Source organism: Lonchura striata, chromosome W, assembly GCF_050655825.1.
Source record: "Lonchura striata isolate lonStrDom1 chromosome W, ASM5065582v1, whole genome shotgun sequence".
NCBI lineage: Eukaryota > Metazoa > Chordata > Aves > Passeriformes > Estrildidae > Lonchura > Lonchura striata.
Genome location: NC_140743.1, coordinates 38,381,028 through 38,400,491, shown reverse-complemented (window position 1 = coordinate 38,400,491; position 19,464 = coordinate 38,381,028). Strand labels below are relative to the sequence as shown.

At 44.6% G+C, this 19,464-nt stretch overlaps 1 protein-coding gene across 2 annotated transcripts in view; it reads right to left on the bottom strand.

Annotated features, from left to right (window-relative positions):
• LOC146763178 (DDB1- and CUL4-associated factor 12-like) overlaps positions 1 to 19,056 on the bottom strand; it is a 72,432-nt gene extending 53,376 nt beyond the window's left edge. Inside the window, exons 1-2 of one of the 2 annotated variants that reach the window (XM_085571102.1) lie at positions 18,775 to 19,056; positions 17,193 to 17,447 (exon numbers count right to left, since the gene is read on the bottom strand). In XM_085571102.1, the coding sequence (XP_085427228.1) occupies positions 17,193 to 17,447; positions 18,775 to 18,846 (327 nt within the window). In that variant the 5' untranslated portion in view covers positions 18,847 to 19,056. The other variant, XM_085571103.1, reaches the window with a different exon arrangement.
• Between the last annotated feature and the right edge of the window lie 408 nt (positions 19,057 to 19,464).

The window sequence follows — 19,464 nt, the reverse complement described above, 5'->3', positions numbered from 1 at the left end:
ATCATGGGAGATGGTTTTGGGGATGAAAACACTCCTAAATGGAGTGCTGGGCACAGTGGAGGGGACTGGATGGGCGCACTGGCTGAGGAAAAGAGAACCACATCTCTAATCGATGTTTGACCTGTCACCATAGCCTACAGAGGACTGGACTGGACTGGGCTGTGGGAAGCAGGAGGAAAGGAGAGGGGACAGTTGCTGCTGGACTTCAGCAACAGGCTCTGCACATCTCCTCACCCTTCGGCTACCAGTGTGCCAGGGGGAAAGGAGAGAGGACGGTCTACTGATCGGGACTTCAGATACAGACTGCACACCTCTTCACCTCTGGCTACCAGTGTGCCACGGAGACTCCAGGGACAGACTCTGTAGCCTTCTCCCCCTTCAGCTACCGGGAAAATGCTACAACAGCAGGGGCGAGTTCCGTGTCGAGCCCCCTGCCCAGCTGATCTTTTTAATAAAGAGCTGAACATTAATAAAGGCATAAGCCCTGTTCATTTCACCCAGCAAAATGTGAATTCTCTTTAAACCTGGGACAAAATTTGAACATTGTTAATAGCTAAGGTGAAACAGGGAGACAGAACAGTGTCTCCATTTTTCCCTGTGTTCCTTTTGATTCAGAAAGAATGGCGTGGTTTGACACGGAAAAAGAATTTTTCCGAAAGGAAGAGGTCAATTTGGATATTAACCAATTGAAAGTAGACACGCCTCTGAGAACACAGAGGAGTTAAAAGCAGAATTCCCAGAAAAACTCACTCTCTTTAGTTCCAGTCAGCGTGCAGTGCAGCCTCTCCCCTGCCCGGTGACGAGCTGGGTGGGGGAGGGGAAGGCCCATGGCCTGACTGAGGTAGGCCGAAGGGTAGAGGGGACTGGAACCCCCTGCAGATAAAAGAGTAAAGAAAATCTAAGATGTCTCCATCCCCCCCCCCAGGAGTCTCTTGGCAGCGGTGGCTTGTCAGCAATTTCACCGCGGGAAGGAGAAGAGCGAGCGGGGGGGCCGCAAGGTGCCCAGCTGTTTTGTGGGAGCCGGAGCCTAGGCAGAGAGCCAGAGAGTCAGAACTTTTAACCCTTGAAAAATGAAAACTTTATAAATTTTTTTTCCCCTCAATTTAAAAAGCAAAAAAGAGAGACCCTGGGATGTTAGAAGGAAAAAATTTAGATAAGAAAGAGACAAGGAGTGGCTTTTAGCTAAACTTTTTCCTTAGTAACCACCAACTAAATCAATCTTCTCCTCCAAGAGAAACTATATTTTAAGAAGATGCCAGTAAGCCAAGAAACCTACTTCAGCTAAAAAAGACAGAAGTAAAACAAACAAACAAAAAGTTAGGGGGTTTGTGGTAGTACCCCCGTCCTCAAAGAAAGAGAAGAACAAAAGATCTCTATTCTTAAATCCCCTGTCCCAGAGAAAAAAAATAAAGGGGGACTGTGGTCCCAAAAAATAAAAAACTAAACTATTGTTTTCTCCCCTCTTAGCAAAACATCATTAAAAAGAAAAATCCTAAAAGCAGTCTGTCCATCCATGCATTAATAGTAAAAGCACTGTACATAAAAAAAAAGATCACCATAGCAAACGTTTTTCTCCAGGCAGTGCCATGTGTGACATAAAAACACAAGATGTAGCAGCTATATTTCTTAAAGGGTCTGTGACACAAAAAAAACTCTGTCTCCCTCAATAAACTAAATATCAATTATCTAAAAAATAAAAACCTGATTAGAATCCAGATTGTATCTCACTGTAATTTATTAAAGTTAAGTAGTAAAAAGAAAAATGCTTTCCAAAATTTTCGTTTTGATCTTTATAAGTTTCTTTTTCCTTCCTTTCTTTCTTTTATAGTAGTAGCTTAATAAAGTTTTTTTTCTCTGTTATTAAGCTTAAGCCTACTTTACTCTCAATTACATTTCACAACATTCATTTAAGAATTACATTTTCATAAGAGCACTAGCATTATACCAGTGTCAAACCATAACAAAGAAGTACTAAAGAGAGAAGTGAAAGGACAGCCACAACAAGCCTCCTTTTCTGTAGCTTCCCCTACCCCTTCTCCCAAACCCTCAGCCCCTGAATTGAGAGGGACATGCGAGGCACCCTGAGAATTGCAGAGTTCCTGGGACAGCCACTGTTTCCCTGGCCTCCCACCTCCCACTCAGTACCCTGGCTCTGGCAGTTGTGCACAGGCTGATAGAGTACCTTCCCTGTCCCCCTTTAACTCAGTTGCTGCTTCCCCAATCTTACGTTCCAACCCCCCCCCCCTTCGACCATGTGCTTGGGGGCCAAGATGGCGCCGGCCACATGGCAGCCCCTCCTGACTACCCTTCTTCCCACAATCCCTTTTGCCCACCTGTTCCCCTCATCCATCCCCTTCCGGTCCCACAACCTCTTCCTTCCCTCAGACACTCCCCCTCCTCCCTCCATGTCTGCCCTCCATGATGTCATCCTACAACCCCACCCGTGGTTCCCACAGTTGCTCCACCCCCCTGCCTGTTGCTGTTTCCCACATCCCCCTGCCTGGGTCCTGAGAGGGTTGGGGCAGGGGGAGGGTCTAGGCCCCTGCCCAGTTCCCAAGGGTATGGGGCAGGGGGAGGGAGTGGTCCCCTTCCTGGCTCCTAAGGGGGTGGGTCCAGGGGAGGGGGTGGTTCCCCTGCTAGTTCCCAAGGGGGGTGTGCCCCCCCCCCCCCCGCCGGGTCCCATGGGGGTGGGGCTGAAAGGCAAAACACTAGGGGTCAAAACCAGAGGGAGGAAACAATTCCCTTAGTAGCTCCTGTCCAATACACTGGTGGTAGAAGCGGCCCCAGAAATTATCAGCCCTTCTCCTACCAAATGAAACAAGAAATGTGCAAAGCCCAATTAGATTTCGGAAGATATAGTGAAATTTTTAAAGGCATGCTAAGATCTGCTTTCACATCCCTTGAATTTGTCCCAACTGACCTCCTAGATCTTTTCCGGTGTCTGCTTACCCAGACAGAGTTTGATCTATGGGAAAGCTCCTGGAAGAGATCTCTGAGGGAGATCTCTAGGAGAACTTAAGCAAGGCACACAGGGTGCCAAAGATTTAGAAGATAACGATATTACTTATGAACATCTATGCGGTGAGGGGGAGTGGGCTAAGCCTGAGGACCAAGCTCAGGTGTTATCTAAATTTGTCCTAGATAAGATCTCAAAGGCTGCAGAAAAAGCTTCTTGCCAGTTGCCGACTGTTGATGTTAGGGGTAGTTACCTTAATATTAAACAGTCTCCTTGGAAGTTTTTTGCAGTTTGTCGACCAGCTCCATGCACAAGTTGAGAGACAAGTACATGACCCCAAGACACAGGTGGGGATAGTTAAAGAGATGGCACAGAAAAATGCCAATGAGATCTGCAGCAGGGTGTTCCTGGGACTGCCTCTCAACCCTCCACCTACACTGGCAAAGATGATCAAAGCATGTGCTAGGAAGGCGGAACTGTTTGCTGCACAGGAGGCGTGGGCAAGGCCAACAAACTCAGAGACTGTGACAGCTGTATCTCCAGGAGTGAGGAGGCAACAGAAGTCACCAGAGCAGCCCCAACATGTCATCTGCTTCCACTGCAAGAAGCCATTATGTTTTGCCCGAAACTGCCCCCACAACCAGCCACAGAAGAAAAAGACTATCAAACAAAAAAAACTAGGACATGAGCATGAGCCCAGCTCATGCCATGATATAATTGCAGCGGGCTTCCCCATGAGGAAAACCATTTCAAAACAGAAAAGGGGGACAAAGGGAGGCAGGGTGCGGGATAACAAGAGAAATGTTTGCATAGCAGAATCTGGCGGCCTCACAAGCACTTCAAGCTTGTAACCAACAAAGCTTTTGTTTTCAGGTCTACCCAGTGGACAGTCATTGGAGTGGACCTGCCAGAGGACTCACAGGACTTGACAAAAGATCGCACAGGACTGGACAGTGATTACTTTATTATTGGGGACACAGCACACACACCTGTGGAGATTGAGGTGGCTCCCATGACCATCAAGGGGGACATACCTAACCTCATTCTCCTGGAACGCTGTCCACAGCCACCCTTCTATTTGGCCAAGGGGAAAATCATCACCCAGGCTATTCCAGTTCCAGTGGAAATCCCAGTAGATGACAAATCACCAGGTGTCTACTGGGCAGAAGTGGTTGGCGAGGACAAACCCATTATGGGATGCACCCTAATGCGTGGAGCAGACCATCTCCCCGTGGAAGGGTTGCTTGACACGGGACCAGATGTGACAATTATACCTGAAAGGTTGTGGCTGTCACATTGGGATTTGCAACCCGTGGCTGGCAAAATCCAAGGTGTAGGAGGAATCACATTGGCTAAGATATCAAAAAGCGTTGTGCAAATTGAGGGTCCAGATGGAAAATTGGCCACTGTCTGTCCGTTTGTCACTGATTACAAAACTCCCTTGTGGGGGAGAGACACCATGTCCCAGTGGGGAGTCAAACTGGTCATCCCTAAGACACCCCAGGATTTTTAGAAGCGGCCACTGTGGAGCCCCCTGCCCACAAGTTAACATGGATGGATGATAATCCAGTCTGGGTAAAACAGTGCCCACTCAGCAAAGAAAAGCTGAAGGTGCTTGAGGAGCTTGTAGAGAAGCAATTGGATAAAGGTCACATTGAAGAGACAACCAGCCCTTAGAATTCCCCAGTCTTTGTAATAAAAAAGCCAGGGAAAGATAAGTGGCAGCTCCTCCATGATTTACGAGAAATAAACAAGGTAATTGAGGACATAGGGTCACTCCAATCAGGGATGCCCTCCCCAACAATCCTTCCCCAAAATTGGCAATTGTCTGTCCTGGACATCAAGGACTGTTTTTTCCATATTCCCCTACACCTGGAAGATGCACCATGGTTTGCCTTCTCGGTTCCTACCATCAATCGAGAAGCCCCAATGAAGCACTACCACTGGAGAGTATTGCCTCAGGGCATGAAATGCAGTCCTTCCATCTGCCGGTGGTACGTAGCTTCATTGCTGTCCCCGGTGCGCACCCAGAAAAGGGAGGCAATCATCCTACACTACATGGATTATGTGCTTGTGTGCACCCCCAATGACACAATACTCCAAAACACACTTTACCTAATGGTTAAAGTTTTAACCTCTGCTGGATTCCAACTGCAGGAAGACAAGGTTCAGAGGATGCCACATTGGAAGTACCTGGGCTTGGAGATCACTGTGTGGACCGCTGTTCCACAAAAATTGGAAATAAAGAGTGATCCCAAAACCCTAGCAGATCTCCATTACCTATGTGGGTCTTTGAACTGGGCCAGGCCCTGGCTAGGCCTCACTAATGAGGACCTAGGTCGCCTCCTCAATTTATTGAAAGGGGAGAGAGAGCTAGCTTCTCCCAGGGAGCTGACCCCAGAGGCAAAAACTGCCATTCAAAAGGTGCAAAAGGCATTGGCCAAGAGGTAGGTTCATCGTTACCAGCCCAAGCTGCCTTTCTAATTCATTTTTTGATGCTGTTGAGGTAGGATGGTATGAAAGAACTCCTGTTCAGAAGGCTTGAGAGTAGAACTCTGATATATTTCAAATACATCACTCTTTTATAGAGAGTATCGTCCAGACCAATTCTATTGGTCCTAGAGTAAAAACATCTCACCCATTGGTGTGCAGTAAATGACGCACAGTGGCAGAACCTATCTATAAACAATGTGAACAACAAGAGAGATAAAGAATTATTTACATTCTTTCTCAACTGTTTCCCAGGCTTCTGCCTGGTTAGAAACTCTCTGTTTTCTCTCTGACTGAATTGAGAATATCCACAATTGTTTTGGGAAAATTACCATACTTACACGGGTTGATATTCCAATGGATCGAAGGGCAGAAGGACCCACTCTTAATTATAGAGTGGGTTTTCCTCTCCCACCAGCAATCCAAAACCATCACACAGCCACAAAAGCTGGTAGCTCAGCTGATCCAGAAGGCCAGGGTAAGATTGCGTGAGCTGGCTGGTTATGACTTTCAGTGTATTCACCTCCCGGTCAAACTCTCTAAGGAGGGAAGGAACTCTCCCGAGAGGTTGACCAAAGAGATGTTGGAGCACCTGCTCCAGAGTAATGCCAGCCTACAGCTATCTCTGGATAGCTACAGGGGAAAGGTATCTGTCCACGCCCTGTCACACAAGCTGTTTCATGAAGAATTCTACCTCATTCCACATGAGAAAAGGAGCTGCAGGCCACTCAAGGCACTTACAGTGTTCACTGACGCGTCCAGGGCATCCCACAAGTCGGTGATGACTTGGAGAAATCCCCAGACTCAGCATTGGGGAGCTGATGTTGAGTTTGTGGAGTGGTCGCCCCAGGTCGCCAAACTGGCCGCAGTCATGAGAGCCTTTGAGAACTTCTCAGAGCCAATTAATTTGGTCACCAATTCAGCCTATGTGGCGGGACTAGTGTCCAGGGCGGAGCAGGCACTTCTCAATGACATCAAGAATGAGCATCTCTTCAGATTGCTCTCAAAACTAATTTATTTAGTTTCGCAGTGGGAGCATCCGTTCTATGTGATGCATGTGAGGTCACATACTGATTTGCCAGGCGAAATCACAGAAGGTAATTGTAAAGCAGATTCCCTTGCCACCTCAGCAGAAATGGCACTCCTTCTGGACATCTTCCAACAGGCAAAGCTAAGTCATCAGCAATACCATCAGAATGTGCCAGGTCTGATCCATCAGTTCCAACTCACACGGAGTCATGCTTGAGCCATTGTGGCCACCTGTCCCAATTGCCAGCTCCAAGCAGTGTCATCACTGGGTGTTGGGGTTAACCCCCGAGGCCTTGGGAGCTGCAAAGTGTGGCAAACAGACATCACACACATTCCCAGTTTTGGTCGCCTGAAATATGTACATGTAAGCATAGACATATATTCGGGTGCAGTTTATGCCTCTGCCCATGCAGGAGAAAGGGCTGTGAATGCCAAACAACACCTGGTGGAAGCCTTTTCAGTGTTGGGAATCCCTAGGGAGATTAAGACCAACAATGGCCCAGCGTACGCCTCCAAGGAGTTCCTAGAGTTTGTCCAGCAGTGGGGGGTGGAGCACAAGACAGGCATTCCCCACTCCCGCACAGGTCAAGCTGTGATTGAGCGTGCTCACCATACGCTCAAGCAAGTCCTGGCTAGGCAGAGCAGTTCAACAGCGTGGATGACACCACAGCAAAAGCTCTGCAAAGCCCTGTTCACCATTAACTTTCTAAATTGTTCATTTGAAAATAAGAGTCCTCCGGTAGTGTGTCATTTTAACAGCAATAATCAGTTCAAATTGTCACAGTGTCCACCAGTCTTCATTAGGGACCCAGAAACTTGGGAAACCAAGGGTCCTTATGAGCTCATTACCTGGGGGTGTGGATACATGTGCATGTCCACCCCCACAGGCCCGCGATGGATACCCCAAAAGTGGGTAAAACCTTTTGTCCCCAAAAATCCAGCTCCAACAGACAGGGATGAGAAGCAAGCAGCTGTCACCTCAAAAAGAAGACAACGCCGAGAAGGGAAGAAGAATCTTCTTAAGAGATCTGGTTAGGTTCCAACAAAACCCTAACCTTTAATGTGCTTTAAAATGTTTGGTTTTTTCCTTTTAGAAAAGAAAATTACCTCCCACCTAACCTCACGATGATCCTTGTCCAAGTTGTCATCCTGTTAGCACTGACCACTTTGGCAGCTGCGTGGATCATCCCTCAGCCATGTCAGAACATCTGGGTGACCCTGGCACAGACGCTCCAACAAGAAAATATATGCCTGTCCACTGCAGCAGCGAGAGACCCTATGTCTACCTGCCTGGTGGGGATTCCATTGCAAGCTGGAGAGTTTCCAGCCAGGTTTGACACACTTATGTCTGAACCAAGTCCCAAATCACATCACACACAACCACGCAATACCTGCCAGCAGCAGGCTGTAGTGGTTAGGAACCCCATAAAAGAGTGGCTGCCAAAGTTACCCAGAGCAGCTCAGGAGCCCCAAGAGTTAGAGCTGTTGGGATCCTCCCCAGCACCATACTGCGTACACTTTGTCTTTATCCCACGTTCCAACAATAAACCTTTTAACAACATACTACAATACCAAGAAGAGTTCACTGCCAAAAGGTGGTGTCATGTTTTAAGCTGTGTCACAGCAGATAACCCATACCATTCACATCCCAAAAGCCTCCCTAAAGGTTTGTTTTTAATCTGTGGGGATTGGGCATGGGCAGGAATCCCTTCTCGGCTTTTAGGAGGGCCATGTACCATGGGGCGGTTGTCCCTGTTAACACCCAACCAAACCATGATTGGCAAATGGACTCGAAAGAACAATTCGGTCAGCAAAATTCCAAAGAGAAGTGTTGACAATTTGGACCCAAATTGTGATTTAGAAATTTTTCATTGGGCCAAATCAAAGCAAATTGCTGTATCCCTGTTTTCTCCATGGGTTGCAGCAGCCAAAGCTCTAGGTGAATTGGGCCACCTAGAATGCTGGGTGGTCAAACAGAAAATTTGACATCCATGGCCATCAGTTCCCTCTTAGAGGGACGAGGAGATTACCAGGCAAGCCACACTCCAAAATTGTGTGGCCATAGACTTTCTCCTGCTGCTGCATGGACACAAGTGCCAGGAGTTTGAAGGACTTTGCTGCTTGAACTTAACATCTAAAGCACCCAACATCCACACAGCTCTCCGAGAAGTGAAAAGCCTGATCAGACAAGTAAAGCAGGAATCCGAGGACTGGTTCAGCAGACTGTTCAAGGACTGGGGACTCTCAGGGTGGTGGGCTTCAATAGTTAAGACAATTCTGTTGTTTTTCATTGTTCTTTTTCTAATCACGCTAGCATTCGGAATTCTATGTCGCATACTTTTTAAAGCTATCCATGGTTTAATCTCCACTACCTCAGAAGTCAACCGCACAGAGTTTGTGGGCCTAAAGAAAACTGACAGGCCCGCAAATCATGAGTGGTGGACAGATTCATAATCTGTATCAAAATAGGCCAACACTTTTATTTTATTTAACAGAAAAGGGAGAGATGTTGTGATGCACTTAATAGCTTATTTAGTTGTTGTTTTGCACTGGGTGATTGGGAATTTGCACTGAGTAGTTTTTATATTGCACTATGTCACGTTGGTCTATTCCACACACCTTTCCCCTCCCCCCCCTAAACCTCAGGTGTGATGGTCTCACCCTGACCTGCTCCCCCCTTCCCCTCTCCTCACCTGTGTCCCATTGGATGTGGCTTCCTGGTTCCGCCCCATTCCTTTTTTCCCTGGGCTCAAAACCCCCCTGGACAACACCTTCAGTCTCTTTTTCTCTCCTGGACTCCACCAGATGCTTTGACCTCTGTTACCCCCTGAGGCGTCACCTGGATCTGAGGTAGCTCCTGATAATAAACAGGATTTAGTCCCGAGGAGAAGAGCACCTTTCGTCTTTTATCTGTGTCCATGTAGGATTCACACCCCGTGCTCAGAGGGGACCAAAGGGAATTCCTACAGGAGTCTCCCTCTGTTACTTGTGATATGTAGCAATATCTGTAGTGCAGAAGAAATTAACCCATCAGGATGGCATTGACAGAATATGTGGCTTACTTGGGCCAATGCTACTGGGGTGGATTCCTTTAGTTTATCCTTAGCTATGCTGAAGATCCTTTCTGTACATGTTTAATTGGTATCCCAATAAATAACTTTACTGGTTTTGCAAAATGGGTAGGAGTTGGAGGAAAACCATATGTGGGAGCAAATAGATCAAGTGCAGACAATCGCTGGCATAACATAACTAGAGGTGGTACAAAATTGGACATGTAAAAGGTTGGGGATTAAGCTGAACGGTGAGGGCTTCCAAGCAGGTATGATAACACAATCACTGAATGAAAGTGGACTAGAGCCTCAAGAACTAGACTTGTTAGGATTGATACCTGGGAATCATTGCTTGTTTTTTAACTACTTTTTAAACCCAAAATCAACTGATATGAGCAATGTCCTAGTCTCACGTCCCAAAAATAATAGTGTCATCCTTAATCCCAATTCTCCGTGGTATAAGAACATGACCAAATATTGACACAATTGGACTTATCCTAGAAATGCTGGTGAAAATGCGACTGTAAGAAAGCTTCCACCAGGTGTCTTTTTAATCTGTGGGGATAGAGCATGGTCCTTAATTCCAAGTAATTAGTTTGGTGGACCTTGTTACTTAGGGAAACTAACCATGTTTGCCCCTAGCATGCGTGAAATGCTGAATAATACTATTTGGAGAGCAGGACATAGCAAGAGAATTAAAAGAGCAATCACAAGCTTAAGACCTGATTGTGACAATCACATAGAATTTTGGGGCGCTCCAGCATGAATAATAGCATCATTCCTTACTCCAGGTGTCGCTGCTGCTCAGGCTTTGGCTATGCTTAATAAGTTGGGATGTTGGACAGTCAAAAAACTAAACGTAACTTCAGCTATTTTAAATCAGACGCTCACTGATGTAGATAGTATTAGACACGGCACATTGCAAAATAGATCTGCTATAGATTTTTTGCGCTTAGCCCATGGGCACGGGTGTGAGGATTTTGAAGGAATGTGTTGTATGAACCTCTCTGACCATTCTGCATCCATTCACAGGAAACTCAAACAATTACAAGATAACATGAAGAAATTGACTGTGAATGACTGGGGTTTAGATGAATGGTTTGAGGGATGGGGAATAACTGGATGGTTGAAAGATATAAAGGGAGCTTTGTTATTACTAGTAGTCATTATTATATTGCTTTGTGTTATTCCATGCATAAAAAAATTGGTGACCCGCTTGCTAGAAAATAGTAAAAAGGGTTTGGTTGGTGCAAGAAGAAGGGAGAATTGTAGCAATGTATCTGAACAACTTAGGCAACATTGTGCCCCAGCCAAACTATCTCTAGTTATTCTTATCAGAGCCCTCTGGAATTCATCAAGGTTACTAAGACATAAACTGTGCTAAATTAAGAAAGAAGGGGCTGAGAAACAGAATACCAAGACCACAAGAACTAGATAACAGAGGACTGTGAACCATCTGGACTGTAATAAATCACATACTCTGAAGAGTGTGTGCAGAATGCGTGGACAAGATAGAGGCAGCAATGAAGAAATGTGTGACTAGTGTGTGCAGTAGTTTTAGAATCTATAAATAAGTGCGTAATATAAACAATAAACTGCTTCTGCTTCATCATACTGGTTAGTTGTACAGGAGTCCTGTTTCCTGTAGGCTTCCTTTGGGGTTGGTCCCCCAGTGATAGAAGTTATTAGTCAAATCTTGGGAATTGTTTGGGATCTGTAAATTACCTATATACTCCACTTGAGTGGTAAGGCTGAATGTGTGAATGGAACCCTCAAAATACCGATTAGTAAAATTTGTCAGAAACATCCATGACATGGGTTCAGGTCTTGACTATAGCCTTACTGAGAATCTACATGCAACCAAGGCAGAGATAACATGAGTCCTTATGAAATATTGCATGGCAGGCCATATCAAATTATGTATATTATGGGAGAAATTATTATGAGGGGAAAATTGACTTGCAGAGGTATTTCACAGCTTTTAAGTTCCACTTTGCAGAAACTGCAGAGATTCATCATGTTATCCAGATAAATAAGACCAGACACACCTGCCCATCTGTTTCAGCCTGAAGACTGAGTCTATGTTAAATGGAAAGACAGTAACCTTACAATCTAAGTGGAAAGGGCCATTCCAAATCCTGACTACCCTCACTGAAGCCAGAGGTGCTGGCAGAGAACCCTGAATTAAGAGACATCCAGAGTTAAGAAGACCTCTGTTCCTGAGACAGCTGGAAAACAGAGACTGATACAAATCAAGATGATGTGATTTAAATTGTTCTTTTGTGCCTCTTATCTGCACAGTTGGTAACCATGATTCAGATTTGGCCCTAAAATTTTGCATGTAGCTCTAGTCCAAAATGTATCCAAAAAATCTTCATAAGAAAAACTTGTCAGGGTGGTATTGGATCATTAACACTGGTTGTTGTTCTTATGCAGATCAGAGTGAAAGAATTATTAAGAATTTGGTTGAAATATGAAAGCAAAGTCAAATTCTACACCACGTAGCTCTGAAAGGAGCTCACTGAACCTTGAATATCTTCAGTACACTCACTTCATGGTCACCAAACTGAACCTGGATAAAAGAAATGTTCATAGTAGCTATTGTTCTAGTTGGCAGCTGTATAACAACTAGTGGGATGGCTGGTTGTGTAAACTAGTGGTATGGTTAAATATAGAGACTAAACAAGATAGAGTCTTGTTCGTTTCTACAAAAAGGGGGGGAATTATGCTGTTTGGGTTTTGCCTTTTTTCTATGTTCTCTGTGTTCTTTGCACATATATTTCTAGCTTTGTAGCCTATTGTATTAGTGATTTGTTTTCCCAGTACTTTTCTATGGCCTTTCCCTAGGCAGAAAAACAAAACAAATTCAAGAGCTTCAAGTCCCAGGATGTACAAGGTCCCAGTGCTATCTTGGTTCTTCCTGGGAACCAAGGCCAAGAACAACTCTCAGAGATACATTTTCATGGACAAAGTACAGCTAGTGCTGAGGGGGGACACCAGAGAAGAGGCTTAACCTGGGGGGAAATTGAATCACCACTTGTCCTCCTAATTGGTGCTTTTTATCAATTATGCTAATTCCCTAAAATGTATAAATATGCACTAATCCCTGGGAGAGGCGGACTTTTGCAGACATCTTTCCATAACTGCCTCTGAAGGCCTTCAAATAAAGATCCCCTTTTATATTACCTCTTTACTAAAATCATCTTGAGTTTCATTTCCAGGTTGGGAAAAAGGCAACACTGCAGGTGTCCCCTTTTCAAATTGCTTACAATAAAGTTAATTAGGAAACTGCCCTGCTTTATTAACTAAGGAACTTCATTAATCAATTTGCTAAAAGTAAAGACTGTGGCAAGGAATCAAATATCTATCAACCAGAGTGTGAACTGGAAAAACCATCCTTAATTTATATACAGTACTGTGATCAGAACAGTTTGCCAGGCTCTTTCATCAAGTATATTTCCATTTTATGACCTGCCTTTTGGAGACAAGTTTGGGGGAGGGGAGAAACAGGAACCCAACAAAATTACCAATTAATTAAATATAAGTGCCTTTCCCATGCATCTTTAACTGAAAGCATTGACTTTATACAGCAAAATTAAACCCCAGGCCTACTAAATGTCATTTCAAGGCAGCACCTTAGACTCTTGTGTGCTCTGTTGCTGCCCCTGAATACAGAACAGCAGAAGAACAGGCAGCCCTATCTTTTAGTTGATCATACAAATCAACCAAAGGGTGTCACCTTGAGCTACAGCACTTTTTGCTTATGCAAGCAGGATAGATATAGATTTACAAAACATAAAGAACATGCATTAAAAAGACTGCTTATTCCTCACACGACATGCTCTGTGTCACAGCTCTTCACATACTGCTCTCAGAAATCACAGGCACATTCTTGTCATTCATATTAACATTTAAAAGAAACCAAAGATAAACACATTGCCCTGCTAAAAATTGAATCACTAAGAGAAAATCAACTGTGATGAAGTTTCACAACTGGCTTAAGCCAATCTTTGAGAATCCACTTGCCTCTTCCTCATCCACCCAAACAGTTTCACGACCCCTATGACAGCAACTAGTCCTCAGGTAGCTGCAAGATCAGCTGCATCATATCTCTGTCTCATTAAAACTAACCCTACAAGAAAGCCCATCTGCACAAAAAAGCAGCAAGCTGATCCAGCTGATTCCCCAGCCATGCACACATCGGTGCCAGCAAGAACAAGCAGGTGGGAACATCCTATTCTGCAAAAGTACAACTTCAGACAAAAAAATTCACCCTCAGCCAAGCTGGAAAATGATGTTATTCTTTTCCTTCAGATTTGCTTTTTGCTAACAACAGAAGTAAGACAATGCTTACAGTGTCATTATACCAATACCCCCACTGGTCACACTGAGTAGCACTGTTTGATTTTTCCCAGTCTTTACTTTTATTTAGATTATAAAAACCTCTTTTTTTCTATGTTAATAGAATGCTTGGCTTCTGTTCTGCAGCAATACATATTTACTGATAAAATGACACACCCAAAATAAACATGGACTCTTTAAACACTAAGATATCAAACTAGCATGCCTGCTTTCTGGTGGTGATCAGAATATTCACTAATCTTTGCACAAAACCTACTCACAGGTTGTGCTGTACAGGCAATGCAAGTGGGTAATGGCCTCACATGTCCTACTTGAAAGAGTGCAGAGAAACAATCCATGATATAAGGAAACATCTGAGAAGTGAGCAGTGGTAAAAGAAGCCAGTGAGTTTGATACCAAGAAGGTTAATTAAATGTTTACAGTAACTGTGACCTTTTAGTAGAAAAACACTATGACTGTGCGTGGTGTTGAATTTTAGTTAAATGGTATGCTCTGTCTCACCTCTCGAAACTGTATGGTTTATTCGAAGCTTGTAATTCTCCCCTGAAGTATCATGTGTCTTTAATCCCATTGGCCCAAATCTTATTTTGTGCCCACTTGGAATCTCCCTGTTAAGTGTGCTGGTGAGATGAGGCTCTCGCTCTTAGCTGGCTCTCTTGGCCAGTGCTCTCTCAGCCCCTCTCACCCCCTCCCCTTTCCCCCTCCCTCCCCCATCCCCTCCTGCTCAGAAACCATGCTTCTTCCCAGGGTTAGGACCCCCAATAAACCCTCATCTAAATAGCACCCTCAGAAGCCATGTGGAGTCTCCTTGCCTGCCTGCTGCTACCAGCAAACTCACAGCTTGGGGGGGCCCCCAGGGACACCCTGGGGTCCCCCCAAATGCACCGCAACAACTATGAACTTTTAGCAGAGAAGACACTGTCTGTGGACCTTTAGCGGAGAAGCAAGGCATGCAGAAATTGTTCTCCAAGCAAGGACGTTGGAAGATAAAGAGGAGACATCTGGTTTAGGAATGCAGCTACAGCCAAAACAAGCACTGAGTTTGGGAACTTGGGGAACATGGGGAGGATTTTTATGGTAATGGACAAATTATAATATGCATGTCATGACTGTATATTAGCAACACGTTTGTAGAAATCAGGGGGGCATGTTAGGAAGGAGTGATCCTCCATGCCCTTCCAGGCACATGAATAAATTATGCCCTCTTTAACACAAAAAGCAGTTGTTAGGGAGTCTAATTCCGGTTTTCAGAGATTTGGTAACAAATTGACTGACTGAACTACATTTCCAGAGACAAGACCGCACAATCAGACAATCCATCTTGATGTGAAACTCTGAATCACTAACAGGCACACACTTTGATATAATTGAATTTGTTTAGTGCCAAAATCACATTTGTCAGGTTTTGTGTCTTGCCCTCCACATTTAATTTCAGGAGGTTGGGAGACAGCACATGTTGACAGATGACAAAGGATGGAGAAGTGAGAGACTTCGCCTGCTAAAGGGCATCTCTACCACCTACACTATACTTGGCACAGAACCTACCAGACTCTGAAGAGACATGGGTATCACATGCAGTTCACAGAAAACCAAATACTCTTGAGACTTAGGTGATAAACACACATGGAAACTGAAGGCAGAGAAATTCTATTTCAGACTTAATTCCTGTCAAAAGACTGTTTTGTTTATACAGCTAGGCCTTGCTTCTTAAGAGCTACTACATGAAAGCCTCCTGCTATGTAACTATGAATAATTACAGAACATCTGAAATGAAAAAAAAAACCAAAACAAAACAAAAAAACACTGGCCCTTGCAGGTCAGGTCAGATCACTGAGTGTGGCTTTTGCAAAAAAAAACATTAAAAAAAAAAAAAAACTTGAGGCAAAGAAACAATCACACCTAGTGATATACATTGAGGTTTTAGAGCTGCTTGATCTATACATTCTCTACATTGTTCAATTCATTTCTGTGGCACTAACCAACCTTCAAAGAACAGGTTTGAGATTTTGCACTAATTCAATTAGAATTTCATATATGACTTTGAAACCTCAGCCAATGAAGTTAGGCCACTAACTCCAGCAGAGAGAGCATTACCTAAGAAGTATGATCTCCTCCATTTATTAATCACATAGTACATTATTTTAATATTTTCCTATAAACGGATGCTTTGAAAATATGAAATCTGAAACATGACAGAGTCCAAACAGATTTCAAATTTTGCTAAAGCATGTAAAGATACATAAGCAAGGGAAGTTATTTAAACACTGAAAACAGATGTAGAGTGGAAAAAAATTACAAACTGGAAAAGCAAAAGAATAATCCTGAATATCTAAATTATTTTTTTCATCTTGGAACATTTCTAGCTACTCTGAATAATATCTGGAGTTTAACCATAGTTTTTAGTTTTGTAGCAACTTTTTGAAGTCACAGAATCACAGAATCATTAGGGATGGAAGGAACCTCTGGAGATCATCCAGTCCAACCCCCTTCTAAGGCACAGCCACCCAGAGCAGGTGACACAGGAACATGTCCAGGTTGGTCTTGAATGTCTCCAGAGAGGGAGACTCCATGACCTCCCTGGGCAGCCTGTTCCAGTGTTCTGCTACCCTCAACGTAAAGAAGTTCTTCCTCATGTTGAGGTGAAACTTCTTGTGTTGTAGTTTATGGCCATTGCTCCTCATCCTGTTACTGGGCATCACTGAAAAGAGTCTGGCACCATCCTCTCGGCATCTGCCTTTGAGATATTTATATGCATTAATTGAGATCCCCTCTCAGTCTTCTCTTCTCTAGACTAAACAGGCCCAGCTCCCACAGTCTCTCCTCATAAGAGAGATGCTCCAGACCCAAGTCAGCAGCACAGAACCATACATAAAACCAACTGATAAAAGACTGAGCACAAAAAAAATAGAGTCTTACTAGCAAGTTTTGCCAGGCATGTTAGCTACCATTTAGCAAAGCTAACATCATTCATGAACTTTACATTTGCAGGACAGGAAGAAAGATTGAACCCTACTGTTGCTTACCATCCTGCAATTAGATGTAAATCACTCTATGTGGATTAGACAGATGCTGCATGAGATATAGGCCTCATGTTCAGGTTTTGGGCCATACACATAGTGCCGTGTTTTCAGATGGGAATGGGTGATTGCTAAGCATTACCTTCATTCAAAATTAATTGTGCACAAATTGGAATCCACACCTAATTATTTGTTAATATATTCCTTGGCTATCTACATACTTCAATTATGGTGTCATATGAGGGTAGAATAATTAACAGCGAGAAGCAAAAGATAGGTGGCACTTACTGTGTTGCATTTTGTCCCACACACCACTTGCCGGTGGTTCAGCCACTGGGAGGCAAATACTTTATTAAGGATTCCAAGGTGAAATTCTCTCTCCTTCAAGAGGCTGGGAAGTTGCTGGGCTGCATATTCATGCAACAAGCGGTGATAGCTGGACTCATTCTGCATCCTGACTTCTCTACCTTTCAGGTAGTACACCACAGACCTTTTCACCCGGTGGAGTCTTTTCCTTTTGTGAACTGAGTGATCCCACCCATACTGTGGAAAAGAAGCATTAAACTTAGCAACTAGAACAAACTGTGAAAAATGCATATTTTATGATTGGCTTTTCGCAAATATTAAATTGAATACTATATGTACTATGTTATATTGATTAGAAGTACTGTATTAACATTTTAATAGTATGGTAAATGTAGTTTTGTAGTTAGAATAGAAACTATGTATGTGGGTTTTTTTTTTTAAAGAATGAGATACTCGCTTCTAGAGAACAATCCCAGAACACCTAAATCTTCCAGAGAAGAGGAATTTATGGTTCTCTTATCAGAAGAAGCTAATTTCTTCAGGCCTTGCTCAGACTCGAAGACGTCATGGGGATTAGAAAGAGTTGACATATTCCAGAATTTCTTATTTTAAATAGAATGTATGCATAACCATGAAGTATGTATGAATATGCAACAGTGAATGGTTTTTAAGGGTTATTCCTTTGTTCACAAAACATGCTTGTCGTGTTTTAAGTGCCCGAGATCATCCAGACGTCCATAATTCTTTGCTTTTTATTGTCTTGTAATTGTCCTAACTCTAAATTTTATTACTCTAATTGTATTACTATTTTTATAACCATTTTATTATTATTAAACTTTTAAAATTTTAAAAACCAAGTGATTGGTGTTTTTCACAAAACCTAAGACACAAGCCATCTAAATTCAAATATATTCTCGACAAAATACTGAAGCCTTCCAAACTACCCATATAATACCATACACGAATATTAACTCATAAATTGTGATAAAGCGTTCAGCAACATAAAATTAAACATAATTGTTTGCTAAAGTAACACTGCCATAATACTGAAAACAATCCACCCCAGTTCGGCACTGTTGGGACACCAAAAGTTTATAGAAACAAGAGGAAGCCAGGAAGCACTTTAAACGGAAAAACAGCCCCGACAGCCTCCCAGCGTGAGCTCGGCAGGTTTGGAGGTAACACCGCGGGGGCCATCTGATACTGACTGCGCCGTTCATCGGCCTCCTCCGGCCCGGCCTGGGGTGTCCTCGCATTAACGCTCAGCTCTGGGGCGGCGGGGACTCGGTGGTTACGGGCCGAACAGAGAGCTCCCGGGGCCACCGGGGCAGGGAGCAGAGATGGGGGGAAGCTGCCCGCTGTATCGCACCGACAGCCACCGTGGCCGGGACTACTCCTTCCCACCATCTCCCCCCCAGGACACCTTCCCCAGGAACCGAAAGACCCCGACCTTTTCCCCTACCTCAACCGGGAACCGGGACACGGCAACCCCCAATCAGGGTCACCCCAGGCACCGGCATGTGGATTTCTGCCCTCATAAACCCATTCCCGCCTGCCAGCCTACCTGCTCCCCCTGGAGCCCCCCGGCGGCAGCCGTCGCCGCTTTCCGCTTCCTACTAACTGTTTTCCGAGCCATAGGAGAAGGAGGAGAAGGAGAAGAGGCCGAGAGCTCAACCTGGGCCCCACATGGAACAAGAGGGGCAGGGGGCCACCGAGGTACGGGGCAAATAAGTGCGGGGAGCCAAGCCCAGTCACTCTCTTCGTCACAGACCCTACCGACTGCGCTTCACATTTTCTCCAACGTGTTATTACGACAGTCGCACCGTGCCTTTGCGACGGCTGTCCCACCCTGCCTGAGTCTCGTTTCCTAGCAACCGGAGGAAGGAGGGCGGCGAGCTGGTCCACCCTTTGCGGCTGCCAGGCAGCGTGGCCTCATCGGGGCGGGGCGGCGCCCCCTGGCGGCGGCCCCAGCGGAGCTCGGAGCGAAGCCTCCCGGCTTCTCCACTTGTCCGTTCCCCGCTGCCCTGCATGGATCGGCGACTCTCGCTGGCGGCCTCCCCGGGCCCCATCAATTTAAGCATAGGAGAGGCCCTGTATTATGACACAGTTTCCAGCTACTGTGTAGCAGATTAATTGTACCCCAGCCCAAACCAGCACAGTGAGCTTTTACTGAAAGACAGCCTGTGAGCATATTCCTGTTGATTGTAACATGCACAATCTACAGTTCTACATATCTTCTGTGGGAAAATCTAAC